Here is a 23653-nt window from a genome sequence, read left to right on the forward strand (position 1 = left end):
AGCTCCGGGTGTAGAAAACCGCTTTCCAGGGCGCGACCTAAGGGCATTTCAAGGGACACCGCTCAGGTATCATGGGCCTCAGGTGCCCATTTGTCCACCACGCGCTCGTGCGCCCGCGCAGTCCGCTGGCCTCGTTGACCTCAGGAGGCTCGCAGGCCGGCCAGAGAGGGTGCGCAGACTACAATTCCCGACAAGCAACGGGACACATATCCCGCTGGCAGCGCCGGAAAAACGGCGCGGAATACTCTCCGCGAGGCGTAGCGCGACACGCCGCCGGAGGCCGGCTGAGGGCGGGCCGCCCCGAGCAACTTCGGGCTCGAAGCATGAGCGGCGCCCTCCCCCGGCCCACTCGCTCCCTGCCGCCTCCCGGAGCTTGGGTCGCGCGGTGTGGGGCCTAGGGGCGGGCATCGCGAGCCCTGGGCGTGCGTAGGGGCGCTGCGAGCGCGCCAGCGAGGACAGCAGCCGCCATGGAGGTGAGCGGGCCGGAAGACGACCCTTTCCTGTCGCAGCTGCACCAGGTGCAGTGCCCCGTGTGCCAGCAAATGATGCCCGCCGCGCACATCAACTCACACCTGGACCGCTGTCTGCTGCTCAACCCCGCGGGGCACGCGGAGCCTGCGGCCGGGCCGCCCGGGCCCGGGGAGCGGCCCAAGGGGCTCTCGCCTCCCCGCACCAAGAGGCGGCGGCTCTCCGAGAGCTCGGCGCTGAAGCAGCCGGCCACCCCGACGGCGGCCGAGAGCAGCGAGGGCGAGGGCGAGGAGGGCGACGACGGCGGCGAGACCGAGAGCCGGGAGAGCTACGACGCGCCGCCCACGCCCAGCGGCGCCCGCCTCATCCCCGACTTCCCGGTGGCCCGCTCCAGCAGCCCGGCGAGGAAGGGCTCTGGGAAGAGGCCGGCCGCCGCGGCCGCCGTGGCGGGCAGCGCGTCTCCGCGGAGCTGGGACGAGGCGGAGGCGCCGGAGGAGGAAGAAGCGGTGGGTGATGGTGATGCGGACGCCGAAGGCGAGGACGACCCGGGCCACTGGGAAGCCGCCGCCGCCGCCGCCTTCGGGGCCAGCGGCGCGGTCCGCGCGCACTCCCGGGCGCTGGCGGCCGAGGAGATCCGGCAGATGCTGGAGGGCAAGCCGCTGGCCGACAAGATGCGCCCCGACACGCTGCAGGACTACATCGGGCAGAGCAGAGCTGTGGGGCAGGAGACCCTGCTCAGGTCCCTCTTGGAGACGAATGAAATCCCCTCGCTCATCCTGTGGGGGCCCCCGGGCTGCGGTAAGGTGAGTGCTGCCTGGCCGGAAAGGCTTCGAGCCTGGATCTCCGCGACGGGCATGGATCTGCCGGCCTGAGAGCCCCGAAGAACCGCCCGGCTCTGGACACCGAGGCCTAAGAGCGCAGGGCGTCTGGTAGCCTCAGCCCGGGCGGTGCCTGCCCCGCAGGTGTTGTGATGGATGTGGAAAAGGCACACCCACCCAGATTCCTAAGACACATGTTCTGTCGTTTTCAAAATGAGAATTGGGTGAATTCATAAATTTACAAGAATATATGGACAGTTAGATTTAATCTACTTTTGTGTTCCAACACCACATTAATGACCAAATTCTTAAGGAAACAGCATGCTTCAAATTGCAGAGGATCATTTGTATGTTACATTTGTAGGTATATGGCATCAGTGTTTAAAAATTTTAATTTCTACTGTGCTTCCTTCTTTCTCTTCCATCTAGCTGTTAATTTATTTTCTCAGACTGATTTGTATTTATCTTTGAAACTATTTAACAAAACTAGTACGGACACTTTGCCCTGTGCAAGTCATTTTCATCTAGAATTTCTATAACTGCCTTCATAATGCCATGTATTTAGAGAGAAAAAAAAACAAAACTGTGCTGTATTTTGGTGTCCAGTTCTATATACCTTGTTAGCAATTACCACAAGTCCAAAGGAGGACAGTTAAGATATTGATGTCTAGAAAACATGTCATTGGAAGAGTGCTTGAAAAATAGTGGAGTGTTAAGACTGGGGGACGGGGGGTGAGTAGGCTGGGGTGTTTAAATATGTGATTAAAAAAAAAAAAAAATCCATAGGAAAAGGGAGAGGAATGAGCACCAGTGAATGAAAGGCAACATTTAGGTTCAGAGTAAAGGGGCGCAGAGCTTTCATGTTCAGACTCCTTAGTACACCAGAACTTTTATGATTTTTCTCCACTTTTTCTTTCCAGCTTCATCTCCCACAACTTAATTGCATCTCCCTTTACCCCAGTTCCTGAAATGCATGTTTCTTTTGTTGCCTTGTTTGCAGTCATACTTTCCCTTTGGCCAGGTATAAATTAGATGTAACCCAAATAATGTATTACCATTGAGTGTATTTAGTTGTTATTCCATTTAGGGAATTGAGCAGTAGTAGTTTTATTAATTGTCCATGAGTCTTAACATCATGAGAATGGCTGATAAGCTGTTGATGGTCTCATATGACAAGAAAAGTCCCTAGGGAGATGATGAGTAGGATGAACTCAGAAGATGCTGGACAAAAGATGTAGCAGGCTATAATCCTCAACATAGTGGCTTGGGAGCCAATAGGCAGGAATTTGCTGAAGAAGCAGCCTCGTGTCTATTGGTGCTATACTTAGAAATTAAAATGCCACCTTTCCATTTAGGGACAAATTTGACTCTCAGGTTAAACAATCTTCTCTCTTGCTTTATTCCCATCCATATTACTATATTGCTAACAATAATGTTAATTAGCATATGCAGATTTGTAGAGCACCGTTAAGTGCCTGGCACTAAGCAGTATTTTCCTTGGATCTTCATTGTTTTCTGGGAAGTACTGACATACTCGGAGTGCTGTTTCACCTCCTTCCAATGTAGACATTCAGAAGTATTATGCAGTCATATTAAATGCTAGCTAGTTGTCATTCGTCTCTCAATGAAAAGCTAACTTCTCTCTCCTAAGCTGTAAAAGGTTCCAAGTGTGGAATTTATGGAGTCTGTGGTCCCTACACTTGAGTCACACACCTAGTCCTTCAGCAGTAATGTTTTCTTGGCTGGAAGAGATCACAGCTGTCACCCAGGCTCTACTAAATCAAAACAGCTGTTCTTTTTACTAGGATTCCAAAGATCTTACACTCCCCCGCCTCCCCACAAAAAAAAGAAATCAAATGGGGGTAGGTTCAAAAGAGAAAAAATCAGGATTAGCCTAAGGTTTAGCTACTTTCCTGTTTGATTCATGACTTTTTAAATTTCTGATAATATGCTATGGAATTTCAGATTGTGTCTATGCTGCTAAGCATTTTTCAGAGGTCAAGTTGCTTGGTATATGCTTATGTTGATTGTGCTTGTACCCATGGGTGTTTTTTTCTCTGTGTCTGATCAGCTTTTCAAACTGTGTGTGTCATCTTTTCTAGACCACGTTGGCTCACATCATAGCCAACAACAGCAAGAAACATAGCATAAGATTTGTGACATTATCTGCAACAAATGCCAAGACAAATGATGTACGAGATGTCATAAAACAAGCTCAAAATGAAAAGAGCTTTTTCAAAAGGAAAACCATACTTTTTATCGATGAGATTCATCGGTTCAATAAATCTCAGCAGGTATATTAACTTTTCTTTGGTCATTGTAAACATTAAATAGAATGTAAAGTATGTGAGATCACTTTGAAAACATTAAGCACTGTACAGATGTTAGCAACTGTTGTTATTATTGTCTACAAAGAAGCACGGGTTGCCAATCCATCTCTTTAGCTAAACTTTTTTACCTGATTTGACTCTATCACTAATTAGACCCTTAGAGTTATAACTGGATGTTAGCACTACAGATTTTATATTGGATCATTGACTTAGCATTTCTCATTAGCAGCATCTGGTGGTTACATATTCACTAATATATAAAATATGTATATTTACTAAGTTTATTAGGAAGAATAACAATATGTCTTGAGTACTTGCAGTGGAAGAAGATTTGGAAATACTGTTTTTGTGTTCTCTTAGACTTCTGTAATTTCATAGCTGCTATATTTAAGTTATTTCAGTTTGGCCTTGGGATAGAAGATACTTTTCTAAGTAAATAAATCATTTATATTGAAACTAGAGTAGAAATCTACTTTGAGCTGTTAATTCTATCAGCAAGAGACTGAACTTGGGCATTGGCATTCCAGAAGATGTGTTTTAGGCTTAAAAAAGCATTAGTTGTGTTCTTTTGCTATTGCATCCATATTCAATATTCAATGACTATAAAGCTCCTATTTCTGAAATCAAAATTAGGAAAAGGAAGAAATAGTTGGCCAACTTACATAGGACTCCGCAGGTTGTCGCTGATTGGAATCAATGTCTTCTGCTTTCCTCCCATGATTAGGATACGTTCCTTCCTCACGTGGAATGTGGGACAATCACTCTAATTGGGGCGACCACGGAAAACCCTTCTTTCCAAGTCAATGCTGCTCTTCTGAGTCGCTGTAGGGTTATTGTTCTTGAGAAGCTTCCAGTAGAGGCAATGGTAACTATTTTAATGCGAGCAATCAACTCACTGGGCATCCACGTCCTGGATTCCAGCCGTCCCACAGATCCTCTGAGCCACAGCAGCAACAGCAGTTCTGAGTAAGTTGACTGCCGTATCCTGGAGTAACACACCTCCCAGAGAATCCCCTGGCAGGGGTTCAGAAAGGGCTGGACAGCAGTAAGGAGAGAGTGGGGACAGAAGAAATGTTGATCAAATGATGAATATAGGGAGAAGGGAGTGCAAGTATATCTCTGCAAATATTTTCTTCCTTTTTAGATGTTTTGTAGTTTATAATGGCTGTATCTATAATTCTTCTGGCTTTAACATTGCTTTGTCCATTATTTTAGTTTTGGGGTGTTTGCTTTTGTGGTTAGAGATTTGGTTCTTTACTTAGCACACTTCTTTTAAGTCTTGGAAAACTATGGGAAGCCTTATTATTTTCTTTTATGGAATAGATTTAATTTATAATTCTTTAGAGATTTATAATCAGATTCCATTTTTTTCTTGCAGTTTACTTCTTTTAAAAATATTAAGTAAAAAATAATGTAAATGGTACCATAAAATCACTTAAATCATTTTAGAATGATTTTTGCATTCTCTTAAAGTCAGACTCAATTTCATGGAAGTAAAGTGATTTTAACTGAAAAGACACATTAGAGGTTATTCCTTTCCTCTCGGTAATCTATAGTTGTATATGAGTGCTTCGTGAGGTTCTTAATTCACAGGTCCTATATCATGGATAATCAATTAGATTACTTCAGTTACAGATTTTCATTTCTTAATTTTAGACTGTATTCTTCAGATGTCCCTGATTCATGTGTCAGTTGAAATATTGCAGTGGAGCTTAATCTGGTGTGATGAGAGGCTAATGCCTGCCTCTTCATGCTGGGGACCCCACAGCTGCTGATGCCTGCCCTGGGGCCAAGTTCTGGAGCCACTCTTCTGTGAGGATTAAGTACATGACATAGGCTCAGGGTTTAGGTTTCAACAGTCTCTCCCTATATGTCTGATCTCTCCCATTTGCTCCTATCTCAGATATAAGAGGAATTATGCTATATCTCATGAAAGACATAAAATGTGACCAGGGACCCCCAATTGGAACAAAATGACATAATTTTAGAGCAGGGGTCTTCAAACTACGGCCCGCGGGCCACATGTGGCCCGCAGAGGAGTCTGATCTGGCCCGCCAGGTTTTTTGGGCAGTGAGCGCAGCCGAGGTGTTACAGTAGGAATTAGTAGTTCATATAGTCCGGCCCTCCAGCTTTCTGAGGGACCGTGATCTGGCCCCCACTTTAAAAAGTTTGAGGACCCCTGTTTTAGAGTATAGTTGTGATGGGATAGCCATCAGAATTGTGACTAAGAAGATATATAGAATTGCTGATATCAGTCAGGTGTACGCAGACTTAGGAGCCCTTTGTATGCTGGGCACTTGTTTTTCCCACTCCCAGTCACTACCATGCCAATATTTAATGAGGACAGAAAAGCCATGGAGCTCATCTTAAAAAGGATTTCTGCTTTTTAACAGGATTCCCACGTCACTTGCATGCACACTAAAATCTGAGAGGAGCAAGTGAAACTAAGAACTGTATACAAAAGTGAGCTGGTGATCCTTTTCTTAAAAAAATATATTTTTTTTATTGATTTTAGAGAGGAAGGGAGAGGGAGAGAGAAACATCAGTAATGAAAGAGAATCATGATCGGCTGCCTCTTGCACAACTCCTCCTAGGGATCAAGCCCTGCAGCCTGGGCATGTGTCCTGCCTGGGAAACAAACCATGACCTCCCGGTTCATAGGTCAGTTTACCACTACCAAGTCACACCAGCTGGGCAAGCCAGTGAATCTTAGTCTGTTAAAGTTGCTTCCAGTTGGAAAACACCTTCTCTCTCCAGTAGATCATTTACTACTCTGTTACCACTCATTTAGAATTGGTCCTAATTATGACTTCTTTTCATTCTTCTGTTTACTTTCTTATATCCTTTACTTTCCTGAGAAGGCTAGGAAGACAGGAACTTTTTCTTCTTGTTCATTATCCCCAGCACAGCATGTAATATCTAACCTAATAATAGAGTGATATGCAAATTAACCATCACTCTGCTACCCAGACCACACCCACCAACCACGCCCACCAGCCTATCAGAGTGAGTATGCAAATTAACCAAAGAAAGATGGCAGTTAATTTGCACATGTGGAGGGAGGGAGGAGTGAAAACTGAAGATAGCATAGAAGGAAGAGGGAGGGAAAGTGGAAAGCAAGATGGCTGCAGATGCTGGAGGGAAAGCACTGGGCCGAGCAAGGTATGCAGCGGCAGCGGGCAGTGGGCACAATGGGTCCGGCATGTGGGGCAAGGCACACAGCGGGGGTGGCAGCACATGCAGCCACTGAGACAGTGGCGGAGGTGGCCACAGGCACGGTGGGGCGGGCAGGATGGGTGAGGCATGAGGGAAGCCCACCAGAAGTCTTACAGGAATATTCCTGCAACAGGTGCCTAGTATGTTTAATAAATGGTTTTTGAATGAATAAATAAATCATACCTTTTGACATAGAGAAATAGTTTAATGGGGTTTTTTTTGTTGTTGCTTTTTGTGTAATCCAGCATAAGGGATAATTGCCCAAGTATCAAGAACCCTTTAATACTACTGTCCAAGCAAACTAGCAGCAAGCAAAATGAAATTAAAGATTATTGAGCTTAACTTATTGGTCTGCTTGTTAGAAATTCTGACAAGTTAAGTTGGGAGATGTCATAGGCCATAGGAAGAATTATTCCATTACTAGTGAGTTCCTAACAGAAGTACCTGGCCACCCCAGTTGCCATGGATCATTAATAGTGGATTGTGTTCTCTTTCAGTTTTAGGTAAAATTTTACTTTCAAATCCCTGCTAACTGACATTATATATGCAGTACTGTAGACATAAGTTAGATTTGGTTACACTAAAATCAAGTAGGAAGAAAAGACTTTTGACCCTAAATAATTACTTTATTTCTGGAAAGCTATGAGAGTACATTTGTATTCTTATTTTTGGTGTTCTAGATAACATCTACAACATTTTCAGAGAAATCCCAGACTATTTAAGGTTGTGTATGAGAGGAGGTGAGCAGGTAATCAAATCTGGAAAGTAATCAAGCTGATTCTTACACCATCCTTATTTAAAAATAAATTTTTACTAGAGGCCCTTTGCACGGATTTGTGCACTGGTGGGGTCCCTCGGCTTGGCCTGTGGAAACCGGCTCTCCAACATCCCCCAAGGGGTCCTGGATTGTGAGAGGGAGATTCTTGGGTGACGCCCCTTAGAATCAGGCTCCCTCTTCTTTGGTTCAAGTCACGGCAGCTCAGCAGTTCCTGATTGAGCATCTCCACGGTGGTCAGTGCATGTCATAGCTACTGACTAATTGGCCAGTTCCTTAGGCTTTTATGTATATAGACTAGAGGCCCGATGCACAAAGATTCGTGCAAGAAAGGGCCTTTCTTACCCTAGCTGCCAGCACTGCCTTCACTCCTGCCAGAGTTGCCTTTCCGCCTTCCCACACTGCCCAGAGGCCAGGAGCAGCTGGAGTGGTGAGGAACTCCTGTGTCCCGCCCTGCCCTGGCCGGTCAGCACCTACATATGCAAATTAACTCACCAGCTTTGTTGGGTTAGTTTGCATACTCCTGATTGGCTGGTGGGCGTCGCAGTATGGACAATTTGCATCTTACTCTTTTATTAGTGTAGATTGATTTCAGAAAGGAAGGGAGAGAGAGAGAGAGATAGAAACATCAATGATGAGAATCCTGATTGGCTGCCTCCTGCACTTACCCCACTGGGGATCAAGCCCACCACCCGGCTTGTGCCCTGACTGGGAATTGAACCATGACCTCCTCCTTCATAGGTCAACACTCAAACACTGAGCCACGCTGGCCAGGCCCATTCTTGATTTTACTTGAGGAATTGTGAATTCTTATGCAGTATATACCTATATAATATCAATTCTCAGCATGAGATGAAAGTGTTCTTTTTTTCTGTTTCCCGCCTATATTTAGTATGAAGGTATAAAAAGTGCAGCTTCTAGCCAGTTATCTTTCACAGTATTTTTAGGGACATGGGCTTATCTTTCTGCTCTACCATTTGAGCACAGGGCTTCTACCTCAAGCCCCAAGGTAACTTACTGGTTACTGGAAATCTAGCTATTATATTTGCACTCCAGACAACAGGAAAGAAGAGCGGCCAAAAAATAGCATATCACTTCCTCTCACCCTTCAGCTTTAGTGTGACATCTGCAAAATAGTACTCTATGTATACTCAGTTGTGTTTTGGTTGTGAAGAGAGTGATGGAGGTAAGTGGTAGTTTATGTTGAATTATCTATTCCATAGTGCCTTTGGTTTATCAGTTTTCATGTATTTGCTCTCTCAACATTTTTGTCATTTGGTACAGTAAAGCATGTTATCTGTGCTTTGAGTTTAGTTTGGAGGCCAAGAAAAAAATCCATGGTCTATTGTCTGATGAGCTTGCACTGTTGAAAATGAAAAGGTAAACTCGTGTTACTTGCTGTTTTGAAGGATTGTAAATTCCAGGTCATAGGATATGTGCATATTCAAAAACATCCATAAAGAAACAGAAGTTTGTAGGCCAGATAATAGCCCATAAATTTGTGGGCATGAAGAGAGTGATATGGAAGTCTAATTGCCGTATTACTGTCTAACTAGGCACAGTTCCAAGAGTTGGTTGAAAGAGGTGAAGTGGCTTCTGTCATGAAGGGAAGGTGTGCTGGCTTGACTTTGAGATGGGGGCTTTTCTCTGATCATTTTGAGAGGAGATCCCAAATGAGGTGGCCCAAAATAAGGTGGCTGTGAGATTGTTTTTGGTTCTTTTTGCTTTTAATAAAAGTTTGAACTATTCTACCTGCCCTTTAAAAATAATCTTTTCTAACATTGAATAGAAAGAACAGTAGAGCAACACAAGCATAGAAGTCCGAAGGAGTTGTGGATTTTAATAATTTTTCTTAAAAATGTTTTGATATAAAGAAAAATGTTACATTAATATACATTATTAAATGATGACATAAAAACTCTGGCAACTACAATAGAAAGAGATCTCGGGGACCTTGTATTCTCTTCCTGTGGTTGCTGTGCCAAATTATCACAAACTCTGCATTAAAAGAATTGAATTTCTTCTCTCACGGTTAGGGAGGCTTGAAATCTGAAATCAGGCTGTTGGCAAGTTCACATTTCCTTCAGAAACTCTAGGAGAGAGTCCTTCCTTTGAAATTCTGGTGATTTGTGGCATTCCTGGGTTTGTGGCAGGATTGCTCCAATCTTTTCCTCCATCTTCACATGGCCTTCTCTGTGTACCATTATACTTCCTTTTACTGTTTTTTTATGAAGACATTTGTCATTTGTCATCCAGCTTGAAGAGAATAGAACCAGTTTTTGAAGTCATGTTTAACTACTAAACTATCTCAGATGTTAAAAGGGGTCTAGGTATAAAGTTAAAAGGGTTACTTACTATTTAATGTAAGTTAAAACTGCTGCTAGTTAGTATTAATATTCTTTTTCTGTTTCTTTGTGTAAGGACAACACTGTATTAATTTGTAAAGTAGTAGAGACTGCAAGATTTCCAGCTGTAATTTAGCAAGAGTGCCTCTTAACCAGATCTACACATCATAATGACCAGGGGTGCATCTTGACAAGATGTGTTCAGGGTCTGTCCCTGGAAATTTCAGCATCAGTACATGTGGGGTAAGATACACGGGCTGTACTTGGGAAAGTTCTCTGTAATCTGATGCACGTTCCTGGTAGAGGACCACTGCATAGCAGTTGTTACCCCACCCATGGAATGTTTTCTTTAGTGAAAGAGATTCACAGAATATTGTTTTGTAATTTAGGGAGAGTTTAACTGAGTCTTTTGTTTTGCCATGAAACAACAGATACATTTTTAGAATCTCACTCCTTCAACTTAAATATCCAGCCATCTCAATAGAAGCCTTCAGATCCCATGTTATTCACCAGAAAAACAATGGGCAGAAAGATTCACACCCTTGAAAGAAAAAAAGAAACGAAAGAGCTGTCTTTATAGCATGTTCAGCATGCTTCCCATATTCCTGCTAAGTCCAAAGCACTTCACTTCAGTTAGAGAAAGTAGTCTATCTTTATTTCTAGGTCTTATTAACTAGAAATATGATCTTTTCCAAAGCATTTATTTTTTTCTTATTGTGGAACAGTTGAGGATTTGGTGAGGTTTGTTTGTTTTTTAATCACATTATAACTATAATTTACTATCTTGTTTCTTTCTTTATATTGTATTTTGCGATGGGATTGCAGGCACTCTAGCCCAAAGTAAATTGTGCCCCATTTAATCCTATGGTAACTTTGAAAAGTTCATTCCAAATGGAAAACATTTTATAAATTTATGCTTAAATTTGAAAATCATGTTACATTCTCTGGAATAGGAACACTCTTTCAAGATATTTTGTGCAGTAATTACTGTTTGCTGAGAAGTTTTGCAAATATAAATACAAATATCCCTTATTTGATCCTTTTTGGCCCAGGTCATCTCATCTGCTCCCTCTCCTAAAATCTCAAGGTGTTTTCAGAACCCAGCTAGTATGAACTAGGTCTCAGGAAACACTGAGTGGTAGGTAGAACCCTTTGAACATCCTATACAGTGTTCTTAGTAGCACATTTTCACTTGGGGATTTATTTGACCATTGTGAGAGCCATCAGTAATCGCTTTTATTATTTGACCAGAACTGAAAGATTCATTTGTGTGGTGTGTTGTTTTTAAACTAACTCATTTTGAATGTTGGGCAAAATTTGGAGTGTGGTTCATATTGGAGGGAGGAAGAATGGAGTGAGAGCTTAGGTGGAAGCACTCAGCTCTGGCTTTATTGTGGCAGTACTCTCATTCTCCATGATTCACAAAGATAATGATGGAATAACTTGGACTTTGGTTAAGAGTTTAAAAATTGAAGGAAGGATCCTATTTTCCAGCCACATACAATACATGCCCATTCTCAAAGGCTTATTCACTGTGTGCTATCTATAAATCTATGAAACAGTCTATGAGTTGTCTTCTCTCATAAGTAAAAGGGCCTGCTTACTGATTCTATATGGGGATTCTAAAATGGAAATTGATTCTAAAATATGGGGATTCCATGGAAATTGGGCAGAATAGTAGACACTAGAGTATTAAAGGCCCCACACTTTTACTCTGTCCCCCGAGCATTCTTGTCTCTATACAAAGGACAAATTCATAGAAAGATTTCTACCAAAATACTAATGTTAAGGTAATAAGCAATAAGTGACTTTTACCCCTATTTTAAAAATCCTATATAATAAAAGGCTAATATGCAAATTGTCCTCAACCATTCAACTGGAAATTTGACCAGGGGTCAGGGCTGGCCAGCCAACTGCCAGCAGCCCCTCCCCTCAGTGGCCCTGCCCCTGATTGCCCCCCCCCACTCCTCAGCCTTCGGTCCCATCTGCCCCAATTGGGGTGGGTGGGCCAGACCCCACTTGTGCACAAATTCATGCACCGGGAGTAATATGCAAATTGACCATCACTGCAACACAAGATGGCTGGTAGGGGAGGGCAGTTGGGAGGGACCAGGCCAGCAAAGGAGGGCAGTTGGAGGCAACCAGGCCTGCAGGGGAGGGCATTTGGGGGGAACCAGTTCTGCAATGGAGGGCAGTTAAACATTGATCAGGCTGGCAGGGGGGTGGTTAGAGGTTGATCAGACTGGCAGGCAGAAGTAGTTAGGGGCAAGCAGGCAAGCAGTTGGAGCAATCAGGCTGGCAGGGAAGGCACTTAGAGGCGACCAAACTGGCAAGGGAGAGAAGGTAGGGGTGACCAGGCCAGCAGGGGAGGGCAGTTGGGGGTGACCAGGCTAGCCAGGAAGGGAAGTTAGGGGTGATGGAGCCAGCAGGGGAGGGGAGTTGGGGGTAATCAGGCTGGCAGAGAAGTGGTTAGGAGGTGATTAGACTGGCAGGCAGAAGTGGTTAAGGGCAATCAGGCAGGCAGGCAGGTGAGTGGTTGAGAGCCAGCAGTCCTGGATTGTGAGAGGGATGTCCTAGATTGGAGAGGGTGCAGGCTGGGCTAAGGGACACCTCTCCCCCCTGCCTGTGCACAAATTTCATACACTGGGCCTCTGGTCTACACTAATAAAAGAGTAAGTGCAAATTAACCATACCTTCGCAATGCCCACCAGCCAATCAGCAGTGAGTATGCAAATTAACCCAACAAAGATGGTGGGTTAATTTGCATACACAGGCACTGAGTGGCCTGGGTGGGGCGGAACATAGGCATTATGCACTGCCCCTGCCACTCAAAGCCTCTGGGCAATGTGGTAAAGCGGAAAGGCAGCTGCAGGCAGGAGCAAAAAGGCGGCTCCAGCTGGAATAAAGGCGGTGCTGGCAACCAGAGGAAGGAAGGCACATTTTTGCAGAAGTCTTCATGCATCAGGCCTCTAGTTTAATATAGTGTACATTTTATAAATAAGTAATATTTAGAGTTCTGAGTACATTGTTTTTCAAAAATGTATTTAATTGTTAAGGATACAAACTATACATACCGTGTTTCCCCGAAAATAAGACATAGCGCATGGAAAAATAAGACACCCCCTGAAAATAAGATCTAGCGCATCTTTGGGAGCAAAAATTAATATAAGACACTGTCTTATTTTCAGGGAAACAGGGTAGTATGATCCCAATTTTATTTTAAATTAGATGTAAGGTTTATGGTTGAAGGGGTGGATGGATCAAAAATGAAATTCAACAAAGGCCATAGTAACTATTGTTATTTCTAGGTGGAAGAGATAATATATTGAGGGGGGGAGTTATACTTTCTATATTATAATTTAAAAGGAAATAAATGTTTCACTGAAATTGTGGGCAAATTAGTCTATTCATTATTGTGCAGATATTGAATATCTATTTTAGAAACATCAATGAGAGAGAAACATTGATCAGCTGCCTCCTGCAGGCAGGCGCACACACACACACACACACACACACACACACACACACACACACACACCGCCCAACTGGGAATGTGCCCGAAACCAAGGTACAGACCCTTGACTGGAATTAAACCTGGGACCTTTCAGTCCGAAGGCCGACGCTCTATCCACTGAGCCAAACCAGTCAGGGCCTGGCAGAATCTTTTGTGATCTCTACTACTATACACACTTAAGGCGATTAATACCCACCTGGATGTGCACCCCAGGCCAGAATCCCAGAGACCTGCTTCCAAGGTGCTGCTCTGCCCAGCATAACTGGATACCTGGTTTGTTTTTTGTGAAATGAGAGAATTAAGCTGTGATGAGAAGCCTTTCAAAACTAGCTTTCTGATGTGTTGCCACCTCTCCCCTGTGTGGGGAGTGATCTGAGCATACCCATGTTATCAGGATGTGGCCTACGTGTGCGGCATGTTTTCTGTACATCATAATGAGGCACTAGTGTTTTTGTATTATATTTTTCGCTATTCTGTAGGATAGAACCATGGAGACCACATGTCCACGGTAACTTTCTAAAACTTCTATGTCTTTATACATGCTTTTGTGTATGTACTTATCCAGTGACTTACCTTCATGACTCAAAGTCAGGTCAGTTTTCAGTCTCAACAGTATTTAACCATGTTAACAATGTAAGTTCAAAATAGAGCAGGAATCTTGAACATAAGATAGTTTTTAGTGACCTTGCTAAGAGTTTGCTAGGAAATGCTAAAGCTGTGTCATATCAGTGTGACCAAAACTAACACTGGTTGTATTGCAGGCCCTCCGTATTCATAGAGGATAAAGCGGTGGACACTCTGGCTTATCTCAGTGATGGGGATGCCCGAACTGGACTGAATGGACTGCAGCTGGCGGTGCTGGCCAGGTTAAGCTCCAAGAAGATGCTTTGTAAGAAGAGTGGGCAAGCCTGTTCTCCCAGTAGAGTTCTGATCACAGAGAATGATGTGAAGGAGGGCCTCCAGAAGTCTCACATTTTATATGACCGAGCAGGTAAATAACTCTGAAGTGTGGAAAAGATGAAACTTGAATGAAATAAGTTGTGTGCACACACCCTCACTTCCTGGCCTCTGACCTTCATCTGAGTCCAAAGCATGAATGTGTTTCTCAGTAGGATCTCCAAGTTGGTCATAGAACTAAACCTCACACTCAGAGTCTGATTTCAAAGATGCAGCTTCCTGAGCATTCTCAAGAGAGTTGCAGAGCAGAAGCTGTCCTGATGAAAGTGAGAGGGCTTTTGGGGTTTGAAATTGCAGGCTTCAAACTTATAGTTATTTTTCCATTGTTCGCTGATGGCACCTTTTAGAAGACAAACATTTTTAAAACCCATACATTCAATTAACAGTAATTCGTGAGATAATTTATAATGGCATTAAATAACAGCAGGACTCTTGAAATAAATGACTTACTTTATTTAATGAGAATTAAAATTCTTTAATTTCTAATGTTTGAACTAAACATTAATTTTTATTTGGATCTTGATGCTTTGATTTTGAAATAGCTTTTTGAAAAATTTAATTTTACTTTGTACAGTTACCTGTTTTTGTAGAACCACATTTACAGATATCAATTCTGATACCAGCTCTTATTAAATCCTTGAGTTGGCAATATTAAATATCATAAGCACAGCACATTTGTATCTTTTTATAGAAGATGTGGGTGAGGAAGATAGCACACTGTAGATTAGCCTGGATGTTTCAGGCTTGAGTATCTGTGTGATTCTGGATATTCCAGTAGCAGGAATAGAATTTCCACACCTTGGAAAGCTCTGCTGGAAAGGGAGCTGATGATTGAACATTCCAGAGATCATGGAGGCTGCACCATATCTTTAGTAGTATTTCCAAATGCCTTTTGATGTTGGAGAGGACTTCTTATTTGTTAGAGAAGGGTGGGGAGTTTAAAAAGGACTTTGGTTCTAGGCACTGCCTCCTGGTGAGCAACCTGTGACCTTGGGGAAGTGACTGAAGCTCCTCAGCTAGTGGGGACAATGGGGTGAAATGGGGATAGGGTGGCTGACAAGCAGGCAGGATACATCAGAGGCCCTTAAAAACAGTCCTCTTTACTTTCTGATGTGAATGTGCCTCTCACCAGGTATTCCCTCATGTCCCGAAGGTCTCCAAAGGCCTTGAATGTCATGAATGCTTGGAAAATCTGAAAAGTAAATCATTCTGGATGTAGAATTTCACATTGGAGATGTGAACAAAATTAAAAATTGTAAGAGGTAAAAATAGTCCCACATTCTGGACTCTCCATTGTTTCTTGGGAGTCCCAGCAACAGTGGTCTTTTTCTCTACTTGGAGGTGTCATAAAAGCGACTTCATTTTGATTAGACCAACTAGAACTGTTCTTTCATATTTTATCAGTCCATTACCAAAATAACAGAAAGCTACCATTTAACATAACATTATCTAATATTGAATCTCAGTATTTTATATACATTGTCTTTGTTTTAATTCTTAAAATAACTTTAGGAGATCTTAATACTATCCTCATTTTACAGATGGCAAAACTTGCCTGAACTCACAAAACAACTGTTTAAATTCATCCTCAGTTCCAGGTCTGACTGGTTAGGAGGACTGTGACTTCCCCACTGGCGGTGCTGCCTCCATGTCAGCCCCTCCCCACAGTCACCAATCTCTGCTGGAGCAGGTCACTCATGCTGCTCACACTCATGCACATTCACACATTCCTACTCATGGAATCCAGACATGTCCAGTCCTCAGGTCCTGCTCCTTGGGGATCACCTTCTCTATAGCTCTTTGCTGACCTAGGAAGAGCTGGAGCCATGGAAGCCACTGGAGCCCCGTCTTGAGAACCCACACAGTCCACAAGTCTTATATCCCAACCTGCCTCATGTGAAATCACTGTGTATAGTCTGTCTGCTCCAAAGTGTATTCAGAGACTTACACAATTCAGATCCTAGAGCATCAGGCTGCCCTATCGGTAAGGTGTTTGAAGCACTGCCCTGGAAGTCTTCTAGCTTATACTTTGGGGTCTTTTGTAACTTGGGTGAAACAAAGACTCTTACCCCCAAGATCCTAATTATTTCTTTTACTGTCTTCTATTATTGTTGGACCCAATAACTAGCTCAGATAATTTTGCATCAGAATGAAGAAATTTCCAAGTGAGAACACATTCTCTGCCATGCATTAAGTCAGAGTTCTGCATAAGTAATATGAAATTTTAACTTATAAAGCAGTATATATACACCGTATTTTCTGGCGTATAAGATGACTTTTGAAATGAAAAAAAGTCAACCGGGCTTTTTCAATGGTCTGAATTCAGGTCTCAGCTGAGGGAACAGAAAAAAGAGGATGGATAGAAAGCACCTCACTTGGAAATCTAGGATGGCACTATACCACCGCCCTAGCAGGCTTTTTACTAGAACACAGTGTAGCTTCGGGTACAAAACATGTATAATTTGCATGCATAAAAAGCCTGCTTGGAGTGGCCAGAGTCAGAGAGGCAGTCTATTAAAAAAGAACTGGTGTTGCCTCGGAAGTGGGGGGTAGTCTTATACAGCGAATATAGGCCTAAACCTATGTTTTAACTGTAAAAATTTGGGGGTCGTCTTATACGCCGGAAAATATGGTGTTTTGTGTGTGTGTGTGTGTGTGTGTGTGTATATATATATATATACACACTAAAAGCAAAAATGAAGCTAGCATAGAATAATGATCTAACACATATTTCTATAGTGCTTACTCCATACCAGGCATTCATTATTTAATACAACCCTGTAGATAGCTCAACTTATAATACCCATTTTACAGATGAGAAACCCCAGGAGGTTATAGAGGGTCAATTACTTGCCCAGTTACATAGCTAATACATTTGGTGTTCAAACTCAGGCAGCTTGGCTCCAGAGCCCAGGTCTTAACCATCTTGCCTTTTGTTGCTGACCCTCAGTAAAAATATAAGAAAGTGAAGAACCCCCATGGCAAGGAGGTTCCTTATTTACATCTGACAGGGAGTGAAGTAGAGGTGGCTGCTGCCTTCTCCATGTCCATGAGTCATGCACTGTCTGGCCCCTTGCCGTGTCCAGGCTCAGCACTAGAAGGGCTCAGCACAGGGCCAGCGTCCAGGACTGTGAAGAAGGTGGTCAGAACCATGTGGGTTTCACCAGGACACTTTTCCAGACAGTTTCCATGCCACTGTGACCTAGTTGAGGAAGCCCTGGAACAGGCAACAACTCAGTTTGTCCACAGAAGTCTGGCAGCTCTGCTGAAACATGGATCTGCCTCAGTGCTCTGAAAAGTAGGAGGGATTCGGTCACCCCCCTCAGCCTCCATTTGGCCTCACAGATCTTTCTCATTGTCCTGTGCTCTTCAACTGAAGGCTGTCACTTTATCAGCAGAGTCCGTGGCCCGGACTTCCCTGGGCCCAGATGCTGTATACAGCAGGTCATGATCTTGTTGGTCTTGGCTTGAGGAGTACAGACCAGATACTTCTCTGGAAGGACTGTTTCTAATAACACTTCTCTCTCAGGAGCAGCATGCCCTCTTCTCAAATTTAGGGAAGAGATGAAGGTCAGAAAATAGTGAAATGTGTGTAGTTTAAATGTTTAGTCATAATTTTCTCTTCTTAAATATGTTTTTCTAAAGCACATTGACTGACTTGTTGTCCTAGTTTAAAAAAAAAAAAAAAATGGGTAAGACCAAGTGGTGAGGGAGAAGGGCTGCATGCTTTCAGGGTGAGAGCTGTTAGTCCCTGTGTCAGCCCTGGGATCCTGCCACTTGCACATGTGTCCCACACCAGATTCAATGACCACAGGCTTCAGATATCAGAAAGGCAACTGGACATGACACTGAGGAGCAAATGGTCTATAACAGCTGTTCTTGCCAGTTGGCTCTTCTTTTTATGGGCTACATCCAGGCCCAGGGTCAATTCCCCTCCAGTTGCCAGTGGGACACAAGAAGCCAGACCATCGCAATTGCCCTCTTCCCTTTCATGGCTCTGGTACATCCTCCAATGTCTGTGAGGACCACCTTTCACAGTGAATGTCCCTGCCTTTACTTAGTGTGGACTCCCATTCATTGTGAACAACCACAGGTGTCCGCAGCCCCCTGCTCTGATGGGCTGGGTTAGCCAGGTTACTGCACAGGCCTGCTCCAGCTCCCACATTAGTGGCATGTGCCCTCGCACTGAGCAGTGCGGAACAGCCTATGACACATGCTCCTCAGCTTTCCGAGGCACTGTGGGAGTTAAGGCTTTCCTAAGTCATCCAGTAAGAGCAATAAAGGGCTTGGTGGACCCTCCTCTGAACCCTGAGGAATCCCTCTTTCTGCCAGTAACTGAGCAGGTGCTTTCTGTGGTGTCCAGGAGAAGAGCACTACAACTGCATCTCTGCTCTTCATAAGTCGATGCGGGGCTCAGACCCTAGCGCCTCCCTCTACTGGCTGGCACGCATGCTTGAAGGAGGAGAGGATCCACTGTATGTGGCAAGGAGGCTGGTGAGGTTTGCCAGTGAAGACATAGGTGAGTGTGATAGGAGGGCCCAGAGCCTGGAGCCCATGAGGGCAGGGTGGGTTGCTGTTTGTACCATGTGGGACAGATAAAAAGAAAAGAGTGAAGTATGAACTCTGTTTATTCCTTGATGTATTTGAGCTTTTGAGTGTCTGTTTCCTAAAGTCACCATTTTGTTCCCTCTTCAGTGGTGATTTTCATTACATGAGTATTGAAATCTAAGAAATATTTTAAATTTGCTTTCCAGAAAGTGTTCAGTTTTTTGTTTTTGTTTTTTAATATATTTTACTGATTTTTTACAGAGAGGAAGAGAGAAGAATAGATAGTTAGAAACATCGATGAGAGAGAAACATCGACCAGCTGCCTCCTGTACACCCCCCACTGGGGATGTGCCCGCAACTAAGGTGCATGCCCTTGACCGGAATCAAACCTGGAACCTTTCAGACCGTAAGCCGACACTCTATCCACTGAGCCAAACTGGTTTCGGCAAGTGTTCAGGTTTTTATTGGATTGCTTCTGAGATAGAAACGGAAGATTCTGGGCACTGTTTAAAGGAAAAGATCAGAAAAATGTTTCCTTGATGTTAGTAAAGGTTTTGTTTTATTTTACTTTTTTTGTTGTTAATCCTGGAAGGATATTTTTCCATTGACTTTTTTTTTTTAGAGAGTTGAAGGGAGGGGAAGAGACAGAAACATTGATGTGAGAGAGACACTTAGATTGGTTGCCTCCAACACGCACCCCAACCAGAGCTGGGGATTGAGCCTGCAACTGAGGTATATGCCCTTGATCTGAAACAAACCCGGATCCTTCAGTCTGTGGGTTGATTCTCTATTCACTGAGCTAAACCAGCTAGGGTGTAACTTTTATTTTTAATGTATCCATCCTTGTGACTATCTCCATGGTCTTATATATTATTTTTATGTATTTTGTATTACTTATGTATTATTTTTCCTACTAGATAGAATGGAAATTTTATCCGTGAGGAAATAATTTTTGACACCACACAGTAACCATTCAGTAACTATGTCTTGAATAAGCTAATGAGATCAGAGAAAAGTCTGTTCATTCTGCTAAGTGGGATTTTTCTGGTCAGCAGTCTGCTAGCAGTGACAGTCTCAGGTCTCGGCAGCACATAGACAGGTCAGGGAAGGTGTGCATTGTGACTTACATCTCCCTTTCTCTCTGTGTGCAGGTCTGGCAGACCCATCCGCATTACCACAAGCAGTGGCTGCCTACCAGGGCTGTCACTTCATAGGCATGCCTGAATGTGAGGTAACATCTTCAGCTCTGCTCCTTTTTCTTGTATTGTGTCCCCTTGTGGATTTCCATATATAGGGTATCCCAAAAAATGTATACACACTTTAACACTTGATAACTCACTTAATTTTCACTCCTTTGTAGGTTCAACTGCTTTGAAATAATTGGTGAAGTCAGACCAATCTTTGAACAAAGAAAAGTTATCCTAAAGTGCCACTAGACATTTTTTTTTTTTTTTAATGGAGATACATAAAATATTAAGTTTACAGTATAAAACCAGCAGTAGTCAACAAATTGAGGGTACACAAATACTGAACGAAATTATTCTTAATGTTATCATCAGGGCCTGGACCACAGCAGTCATCAGTATGAAAACAGGCATCTTCATTTCTATAGATTGTTTTAAATTTTGAAAATGAATTGTATGTTAATAAACACTGACTCTATAATCATCCAAAGTGTGTATACATTTTGAGGGGACATCCTTTATCTTCTGCCTTCACCATTAGTTAATGTGTGGGCGTACTAAAGAACTTCTTATTTAACTCCCATCTTATATGGGTATTGACAGGTCATGGTTTCAAACTACTTCCTGTCGCCTGAGGTTCAGAGGAAGTGCTCAGAGTTTCCTGGGGGTAGAAGTGTTGAAGCTGAACAGGAAGTCTGTGCAAGTTCACCCACAAACACACCAGCTTCGTAGTTAATGTCTTATGTATTGGGGTTTTAAGAAAAACTTAATAAAAAATTCTTCAGTTTAAAAAAGAAAACCACAAGTCTGGTTCAGCCTCTCTCCTCATGTAAGAATTTCTTCTTTCTGTCATAGGTGGTTGTCCAGACTAGAGGCAGAAAGAGGAGTGATAAAAGTGTGGTGGGAATCTCTCAGAATTAACTAAAGGCATAATGAGTCTTCTGCAAAACAAACTTTCTGGTACCTTCATAACAAAATGTTTCCTTTTCATCTAGGTGCTTCTGGCCCAGTGTGTAGTCTATTTTGCCAGAGCCCCAAAGTCTATTGAGGTGTACAGCGCCTATAATAACGTCAAAGCCTGCCTGCGGAACCACCAGGGGCCTCTGCCTCCCGTCCCACTGCACCTGAGGAATGCGCCAACCAGGCTCATGAAGGACCTGGGCTATGGCAAGGGCTACAAATACAACCCCATGTACAGCGAGCCTGTGGACCAGGAATACCTGCCCGAAGAATTGAGAGGAGTGGATTTCTTCAAGCAGAGGCGATGCTGACTCTTTGAGGCTATGGCAGCAGAAGGATGTTACTTTTTTTTTTTTTTTTCTTTCTTCTTCTTTTTTAAAATAGGAATGGCCAGAAAAAGAGTAAGTGGATTGTGAAGTTGGTTTTCTGGTAAAAGTTAAAACAGCCCAACTTTTTGTGCCAGAAATTTGAGAGTTTCTTAAGTGGAGGCACAGCTACTTCAGCTAAGTGTGTAATGTTGAATTGTGTTCATTTGCTCTCTGCAATGATTAAGCATATGGAAGTGTCTGGCAGCTTTGTGCAATGAGTTAATGTTATAAGGAATTATCTATTTTGTCATAGTATTTAAATCATGATGTCATTTCAGAATTTAGTTCTGTAGGATTTTTCCCCCTTTAAAAAAATGTACAATATATTCTGGGTAGTTTTAATTGGTAAAAAAAAAAAAAAAATGTAATTGTGATTTAATATTGCATAGTGTTCTGGGGTATTTTTTTTATATGCAAAGGTCTTATGAGCCAATAAAACTATTTCAAAGTAGTCTTCAGTTCGCTCCTGTTTTTCTCACTTTGGATACCTAAGTTCCAATGTCTGGTTACCATCACATTGTGGGTAAATACTATAAAAGAAACATTATCCTAGGTGAAATTGAAAAGCTTTGTATTTTTTTTTTTTTTTGAAAATTTTAATTTCTTTAAAGGAAGACATATAATTTTAAATTGCTTATAAAAATCCAGTCATTTGGAAAAAAAAAATCCAGTCATTTGTTCCATTTCTCCCTGCTTCCTCCAGTTTCTTCTTGCAATTCTGTGTTTCTAAATAATATGGGAATTTCACTTTTGTGTTTCCTAAAGTTCCTAATGTCTGACATAGAGAGAGAACTTGGTTTTCTTTGTGTCTACTGCTAATTCTTTTTAAACTCCTTAATAGCTATTTTGCACACATTTCCACAGAGATGGCCCCATCACTAACCCATAGGGTTCTGTTTTCCGCCCTGGGTGTGATCCCTCCTGGGCATGCCAGGCTGGAGGGGAGTGCAATGGCATTCCTCAGACCCTGTGTGTGAACCTCCCTCTTCAGTCTGGACTGGCCATGCTTTAGTACCCACTTGTCCCTTTGCTGTCATCTTGGAAATATCCTTTGGTTCGACCTGTACCATATCTGATTGCAGGGTCCTATGCTTTCCTTCGTTATAGCAGCTTTAAGGCACGGAAGGCAAAATATTTTTAGACTTTGTCAAAATCTTCAGACTCATCTGATAATTTGGGAATAAATTCTAGGTCAGAAATTATTTGTCAGTTGTCTGTCTCTTCCCCACATTGCTGTTAAGAAGTGAGATGACATTCTGTTTTATGACCTCTGCAAGCTTGTAGAATCCTCTCTGTTCCTCATGTTTGGAAAGTTTGGAGTAATTTTACTGGTCATTTAGAGGCCCTTGCAGTCTGGAAATTCGTATCTAGTTCTAGGATAGTTTCTTTTTCTTTTTAAATGTTTTTATTGATTTGAGGAGGAAGGGGGGGGGGAGGGTAAAAACATCAATGATGAGAGAGAATATTGATTGGCTGCCTCCTGCATGCCCCAACTGGGGATCAAACCTGAAACTCCAGCATGTGCCCTGACTGGGAATCCAACCATGATTTCTAGTTCATGCTCAACCACTGAGCCTTACCAGCCAGGTGGATAGATTCTTTTTAATTCAATAATATTAAGTGCCTGCCTTATGCTGCTCACTCTTGTTGGGAATGTATCAGTGAACAAAAGAGATAAATCCTATGCTCATGAAACAACTGATAGGATAAATAGTATTTTAATATGTCAGTTAATACTAAGTGCTAAGGAGAAAATAATCAGGATGGCAATAGAAAGGGTCAGGAGGTGGCGTGGTTGCAGTTTTATTCGAGTAGCCTAGACAGGCCTCATCAGGAAGGTGGTTATTTGAATCAAGAATTAGAAAACATGAATGTGCCATTCAGATATCTAGGTCATTCCAGGCAAAGGGGGCAACAAGCACAAAGCCCTAAGAGGAAGGTACCTGGCAGACAGTGTCCAGTAAGGAGTCGAGTTATGGGAAGGGGGTCAGGAGATGATGGGGGTTCGGATTATGTGGAACCATTTTCTTCCTGGGGAAATGTTTGGCTTTTACTCATGATTTCTAGCAAAAGAGTGCCACAATGGGACTTGAATTTTATAAAGATCACATTGCTACCATGTCGAGATAAGATGGTAGGGAGGGCAGAAGTGGGAGATGGGAAATGAGAA

At 42.9% G+C, this 23653-nt stretch overlaps 2 protein-coding genes across 4 annotated transcripts in view; one reads left to right on the forward strand and one right to left on the reverse strand.

The window, feature by feature from the left end:
* MYLK4 (myosin light chain kinase family member 4) overlaps positions 1–4388 on the reverse strand; it is a 97840-nt gene extending 93452 nt beyond the window's left edge. For all 3 annotated transcript variants that reach the window (XM_084873154.1, XM_084873155.1, XM_084873156.1), the window contains exon 1: positions 4279–4388. In XM_084873154.1, the coding sequence (XP_084729280.1) occupies positions 4279–4334 (56 nt within the window). In that variant the 5' untranslated portion in view covers positions 4335–4388. The remainder of the gene's footprint in view (positions 1–4278) is intronic.
* On the forward strand, positions 208–21934 carry WRNIP1 (WRN helicase interacting protein 1). Its single transcript, XM_084873139.1, has 7 exons — positions 208–1271; positions 3389–3580; positions 4341–4582; positions 14228–14457; positions 18787–18942; positions 20123–20202; positions 21151–21934. Exons 1-7 carry the CDS (start codon positions 468–470, stop codon positions 21424–21426), a joined length of 1980 nt encoding a protein of 659 aa, XP_084729265.1. The 5' UTR covers positions 208–467; the 3' UTR covers positions 21427–21934.
* Positions 21935–23653: the final 1719 nt, after the last annotated feature.

The sequence above is a fragment of the Pipistrellus hanaki genome (assembly GCF_964339955.1).
Source record: "Pipistrellus hanaki genome assembly, chromosome: 2".
In the NCBI taxonomy this organism is placed as follows: domain Eukaryota; kingdom Metazoa; phylum Chordata; class Mammalia; order Chiroptera; family Vespertilionidae; genus Pipistrellus; species Pipistrellus hanaki.

Bases quoted from the DNA above. Each gene is read 5' to 3' on its own strand.
- WRNIP1 (XM_084873139.1), top strand. From the start codon at position 468: ATGGAGGTGAGCGGGCCGGAAGACGACCCTTTCCTGTCGCAGCTGCAC. The intron at 3,581-4,340 runs GTATATTAACTT...TCCCATGATTAG, and splicing joins GGTTCAATAAATCTCAGCAG to GATACGTTCCTTCCTCACGT. The intron at 4,583-14,227 runs GTAAGTTGACTG...GTTGTATTGCAG, and splicing joins AGCAGCAACAGCAGTTCTGA to GCCCTCCGTATTCATAGAGG.